The sequence below is a fragment of the Gekko japonicus genome, unplaced genomic scaffold (genome assembly GCF_001447785.1).
Source record: "Gekko japonicus isolate JY-2015 unplaced genomic scaffold, Gekko_japonicus_V1.1 scaffold2863, whole genome shotgun sequence".
NCBI classification, from domain to species: Eukaryota; Metazoa; Chordata; class Lepidosauria; order Squamata; family Gekkonidae; genus Gekko; species Gekko japonicus.
Window position 1 is genome coordinate 150710 of NW_015162038.1, and position 6567 is coordinate 157276.

The 6567-nt window shown below is 49.7% G+C and overlaps 1 protein-coding gene across 1 annotated transcript in view; it reads right to left on the reverse strand.

Moving 5' to 3' along the window:
* IFNLR1 (interferon, lambda receptor 1) overlaps positions 1-4225 on the reverse strand; it is a 30898-nt gene extending 26673 nt beyond the window's left edge. Inside the window, exon 1 of the mRNA XM_015405576.1 lies at positions 4001-4225. Coding sequence (XP_015261062.1) covers positions 4001-4061 — 61 coding nt within the window. The 5' untranslated portion in view covers positions 4062-4225. The remainder of the gene's footprint in view (positions 1-4000) is intronic.
* Positions 4226-6567: the final 2342 nt, after the last annotated feature.

The following is a 6567-nucleotide window of genomic DNA, read 5'->3' on the forward strand; positions in this document are numbered from 1 at the left end:
CCCCAACACCAAGCATTTCAATTCCCCAATTTTACCTCGGACACTTCTAGTATTTGTGTATAAACACCAATAGTTTCCTATGCATGTTAAGTCCACAACCTTCCTCTTGCTGCCTCAAGACCTTAACCCCCCCCCCCCAACACCAAGCATTTCAATTCCCCAATTTTACCTCGGACACTTCTAGTATTTGTGTATAAACACCAATAGTTTCCTATGCATGTTAAGTCCACAACCTTCCTCTTGCTGCCTCAAGACCTTGCCAGGCAGTCCATATCGTTAGCCACAGTCTCAGTGGACAATTCTAATCCTTTTCCTTGTAGAGAAGTAACAGCTACCCCTTCATCTCTTTGAGATGACCCCTCCCGAACCAGAGACTTCTCGTCTCCTGTCGGCTTTCCCCCAATATTCAGTTTAAAAACTGCTCTGCCACCTTTTTGATTTTAAGCGCCAGCAGCCTGGTTCCTTCTCAAGACAAGTGGAGACTGTCTCTTCTGTACAGCTCCCTCTTGTTCCAAAAAGTATCCCAGTGCCTGAACCCTTCCCCACACACCATTGCCTCATCCACGCACTGAGACTCCTGATCTGTGCCTGTCTCTCCGGCCCTGCGCGTGGAGCATGTAGCAGCTCCAAGAAGGCTACCTTGGAGGTCCTGGCCTTGGGTTTCCTGCCTAGCAGCCTACATTTTTCCTCCAGGACCTCATAACTGCATTTCCCCACACTGTTGGTGCCAACATGTACCATGACCACTGGCTCCTCCCCAGCACTATCTACCAGCCTATCTAGAACACGTGTAATGTCTGCTACCTTCACACCAGGCAGGCAAGTCACCATACGGTTAGTATGCGGGTTTGCCACCCAGCTGTCTACCTGCCTAAGGATTGAATTACCAACTACTAAGCGTCGCCCTCCCTCTCTGCCAAACGATGGTTCCTTGGTGCGAAAGGATACCCGTTCACCAGCTGAAGAAGAGGTCTCTTCTGAGGTCACATTCCCCTTATCTGCAGTACTATGCCCTGTTTCCCATCGACTCTCATGCTCTCTGACAGCAATGGGGCTGCCATATTCAGAGTGGGACATATCTAATAAGTCCCCGAGAGTGACTGTCTCTGCTTCTCCAGGTCTGCCACCTTGGCCTCAAGGGAGCAAACTCGTTCCCTGAGAACCAGGCGCTCCTTGCACCGGGCACAAACCCAAGATTCCTGTCCAGTGGGCAGATAGTCATACATATGACACTCCGTGCAACACAATGGATAGCCCCCAACCCCCTGCTGGCATTCTGGCTTCATAATTGCTTTTAAAATAATAAGTATAGAAGTCTACTTACCTTACTGGGAACCCAAAGAGACTAGGGCCCTGGCTTTCTGGCTCTTCCTGGGCTTCTTACAGAGCCCCTAGGCTAAGAGCCCTTTGGCTCGTGTCTCTGGCAAGGTGTTGACTTAAATAGAAGCTTCCCTCAGCAGAGGGTGTGGCCAGCAGCTATTCAAATTCACCCAGGCACTCAATTACAGTCAAGCAGTGACCCTTTCACACCCTATCTCAAGCAGCCAGGACTCTGCAATGACTCACAACTCACCCACACACTCCCAAACACAGTACCCTCTCAGCTAAATCGCCTCAGCTGAAAGTAAATAAAAAACACTCACCCCTCTAGCAGCTCTACCTCCTGCTCCTTCTCAGAGCTCAGCTGGGTCAGCTCTGCTTCTGGCAAGGTCCTATCTCTAATAGCAGTCTGCTAAATGCTTGTGGGAAGCTCACAGGTGAAGCTGGACTAGAAGGGAATAAACAGCCTTGCCTTGTGGCTCATCCCAGAGCAACTGGTATTCAGAGATACAGTGCCATGTTAGAGGCTCTCATTCAGCTATCATAGCAAGCAGCTGTCCATAGACCTCTGCCTCAGGAAATAGTCTAACTGCTCTTTAAACACATCTAAGCCAATAGCCAATGTTGCCCGTTCCTTAAGCTAACAGTGTATTATGGGAAAGCATTCTTCCTTGAGTATATTCTGCGCATCAGCTTCATTTGGTGATGGTGAGTTCTAGCATGAGAGAGAAATCTCAGTATACTTTCTTCAAAAGGTAAAGGTTTCAGTCGAGTCCGACTCTAGGGTCTCCGTTTCAAAGCCGAAGAGCCAGCGCTGTCCGAAGACGTTTCCGTGGTCATGTGGCCGGCATGACTAAACACCGAGGCGCACGGAACGCTGTTACCTTCCCACCGAAGTGGTACCTATTTATCTACTTGCAATTTCTTGCTTTTGAACTGCTAGGTTGGCAGGAGCTGGAACTAGAGACGGGAGCTCACTCCGTCATGCAGCAACTCCTAATTTTAGAAGCCTCTATCTCACTTCCTTCCCAATTTAGGCAGACTAGAATGAAAAGCATCAGAAGCTTTTCCCACATTCAAGAAAAGACAAAGGTTGGTTATCTGATAAAGTCCAGTGATGTTTTTAAAAGCCAGCAAGAGCCAGTGTGGTGTCCTGGGTGGAGCATCAGGGCTCTGGGAGACCCTACTCTGACACGAAAACTTGCTGATCAGGGCTCTGGGAGACCCTACTCTGACAGGAAAACTTGGAGACTTTGGACTAGTCACTCTTTCTCAGCCAAACCTACCTCACAGGCAATGTTCCCTCTAAACTGTGGAGTCTTGTGAGCAAAAATTCTTCTTTGTGAGCTACTGGCATTAAAGTTGTGAGCGAGCAATTTGGCTACTGCATATATTAGTTTGCTGTGGAGCCATCCTTCCTGAGCTAAGACAAAAATATGTGAGCTGGAGGCTAAAAAACTGTGAGCTAGCTCACACTAACTCAGCTTAAAGGGAACACTGCTCACAGGGTTGTCTTGTGAGGGTAAAATGGAAGAGGAAAGAAGGTGCTTTATTATGGGGGTCACATTTCCCATTCTGAAGGGGTGGTTCCCAAACCAAAACACCTTAATGCCCTCTCCTGCGGGTACATGTGGAAAGAGATAGCCACCTGCCTCCTTGATGGCAAAAGTTTCACATTCCCTTTGGTGACACTTTTGAAACACAGCAATAACCAAACTTGATGGCTGGCGTCCACCGAATCCACTCACTGGGCCTTCACTGACAACTTTCCCTCCTTTTCTGTTGCCCCACCGTGGAGGCCTAGGTCGCTCCCTTGGGAAGGGCTCACTTCCGGGACTCTACACGTGCTCAGCGTCGCGTCTATAGTGGGGTGCTCCCCTTACCTTGGAGCGGGGCCTACGGAGTTAGCAGGCCATGCCGGTGCTGGCAAGCGAAGTCCGCGCAGCTCTGCCTTGCGCGCGTACGAGATGCTGCGCGCCTGCAAAGTCACCGGGACCAAATTTCGGGCGATTTCGCAGTTTCGTGATCATGGTTTTTGAGGATCACGAAACTGCGGAAGAAATCGGGCGCGGGTCAAATGCAGCCCCGCCGCACCTCTAGTGCAAAATCGCCCTTCGTGTCTCCTCGGCGCCGCGCTGAAATCAGGCAGGGGAGGGGAGCGGACTGCCGGGGACTCGCCTGCAGCCTGCGAGAAGTGAGCCGCGAACGATTCACGGGAAGCGGGCCAGCAAGAGGAATCTGTAATGTATTGGCACAGTTACATGAATCACCTCATTAGAAACCCATGTTAAGCTTCGAGCCCAAGCCAGGGCTCCTCTGACCGAACTTCCTATTGGTCGCTTTGTAACAGCGACCAATCAGAACTGAACTGTTCCCCTGCGAGGGAAAGCTTCTCATTGGTCTTTAACCAAGCAATCTTATTGGTTGTTATTTGTAAATAGGCGTGGCTACATTAGCCCGGTTATGTTTAAACTGCGGAAGAAATCGGGCGCGGGTCAAATGCAGCCCCGCCGCACCTCTAGTGCAAAATCGCCCTTCGTGTCTCCTCGGCGCCGCGCTGAAATCAGGCAGGGGAGGGGAGCGGACTGCCGGGGACTCGCCTGCAGCCTGCGAGAAGTGAGCCGCGAACGATTCACGGGAAGCGGGCCAGCAAGAGGAATCCAAGGGGGGCCTACCGTACCTCGGGCCCGGCGGCTGACCGCAAGGAGGACTGCCAGTACGACGACGGTCCAGGGAGCCATTCTGAAGCTGAGCGCCGCCGGCGCTTGCTTTGTCCGGCTCCGGACCTTGCTGACTTTTACTCGGAGGCTTCCCGGAACCGGCGGCGCTTGCAAAACTTGGTAGGAGGCGGCGCTCCTCTAGAGGGCAGGAAACGGACCCGTGGGTGTAAAGGTGCGGGCAAGTTGCGCAGCCGATTTAGGGCGACCTTCGCAAGGGACTTTCAAGGCCAGTGAGCAGCATTGCAGAGGTGGTTCGCCATGGCCTTCCTCTGTAGTGGCTTCCTTGGTGGGCTTCATTCCAAGTACTGCCCCAGCTTAGCTTCTGAGGTGTGACCAGATCGGCCTATAACATGCCCCTCCCAGGGGACATATTAACCAGGAGGGGGGGGCACACATACAACTTTTTACATGCCAAATTCTGCCCTTGCTGAGCTGGTAGAAAAATTACTAGAGTTGTCTTCGCTAGGGTTGCCAGCTTCAAGTCCCTAAATACCTGGAGATTTGGAGGGTGGAGCCTGAGGAGGGTGGGGTTTGGAGAGGGGCAGGATTTCAACAGGGCATATTTCCACAGAGTCCACCTTCCAACGTGTCTGCTTTCTCCAGGTGAACTGATCTCTGACGCCTCGAGATCCGTTGTAATTCCACGCACTCCCCAGCCCCCACCTGGAGGCTGGCAACCGTATGTATTTCCTAAGCAGGCTGGTCTTTGCAAGTGGGACAAGAAATAGTTCCATCTCTATGTTACTTAGCATTGCAAACTTCAACTGATCCCTCTCTCCGCCCCTTTTAAAATCGACCTGATCTGTAGCAAATACCGAGTAATCGGATTGACCTTTCATGCTACAGAAAACTTCAAACTGACCATCCAGGCATTGAACCTCTATTAAAGCAACAGAACATTGTCCTCTTGTCCAGTTGGCGACTCTCATCTTGATCAGGGAGAAAATGAAAAGATTTATGAAACTTGATATCCAGCTTTTTAAAATCGGTTTGGATATGATGCCCTACTTGTGTTTTAGTCTCTATTTTTTCCTTCTTTCATTTTTATCCCTCCCCTCCTTCCTCTGTTTAGGGGGAGGGGAGGGGAGAGGTTGGGTTTATGAGAAGGAAAGGGCTGGTTGATAGTAAGTGTAGCATATTACATATTCATAAAGCCACAATCAGCTGAACAATTAATAATGTAGGCTGTGCCGCCAATGCACAAGGCAACCTTGGATCTCATTTTCCCCAGCAAAGGAATGGGGGAGGGGGGTGAAGCATAGATTTATTTATTTATTTATTTATTTATTAAACTTATATCCCGCCCTCCCCCGTAGGGCTCAGGGCGGCTTTAAAAAGAAAAAAGTGGCAATGAAGGAAGGGATGGGGGAGTAGGCACAAAGACACCTTTCTCTGGAAGTGCAAGCGCAAGAAAGGGAAAGACCTCAGCCAGTTTTAGGGTTGCCACTGGTGGGGGATGAGGGAGTAGTGTTGGCTGAAACTCCAGGAGATTTGGAGATGGAGCCAGGGGAGATCAGAGACCTCAGTGGGATACAGTGCCACAGAGTCCACCCTCCAAAGCAGCCATTTTCTCCAGGGGAACTGATCCCTGTAGTCTGGGGATGAGCTATAATTCTAGGGAATTTACAGGCCCCACCTGGAGGCTGGCATCTAGCAGAACAAAAACAAATGGTTGACCACCAGCTAACCATTCTGTAACAAGGCCAATGCCACGCAAGTCTTTTGAGAGTTAAAAATATTATTGTCTGCACACAAATACACACACTAAACCCTCATAACCACCACAATCTTCCATTTATGTTCACTTAAAAAAATAGATTCAGGTGGGTAGCCGTGTTGGTTTGAGTCCAGTGGCACTTTTAAGACCAACAAAGTTTAATTTTGGGTATAAGCTTTCATGTGCATGCACACTTCATCAGATAGATAGGGAGGAACTAACCAAAAATCCTTTAGAGAATGGGCAGGGAAAGGTCCATACTTTAAACAATGTAGTTTTATTCCCAATAAAAGAAACATCTCTTTTATAGTTTGGTTTCATTTTTACTCCACTCTCCAAGGAACTCAGGGTGATATAAAAGGCTCTCTTTTTTCTCTCTTATCCCCACAACGACCATATGAGGTAGGCTAGACTGAAGAATAACAGTTGGCTCACGGTCATCCAGTAGGCTTTGCGGCTGAGTGGGGAATTTGAACTCAGGCCAGCCCCATACCATGTCTGACACTAATCCTGACACCACACTGGGTGTGGGAATGGGGTGGGGAGCACGCCACGAATCTGTGCCTGCCTGCCTGAGCAGCAGCACCCTTCCGGCATTCAGACCATCGCCACCTTCTAGCTGAAAATAAAACTGGATTCACAAGAGCTCAACTTCCACAGTCTTCTCCTACCCCAGTTCCGCTTCATCCGGCTCAACTCCGCAGTCCCTCCAGGGCTGGCAAGGGCTGGGGGGCAGGGATTAAAGAAAAAGAAACTAAATTATGGTGGACATTTCTTTTTAAAAAAATAAGTGACAATTTTATAAAGCAC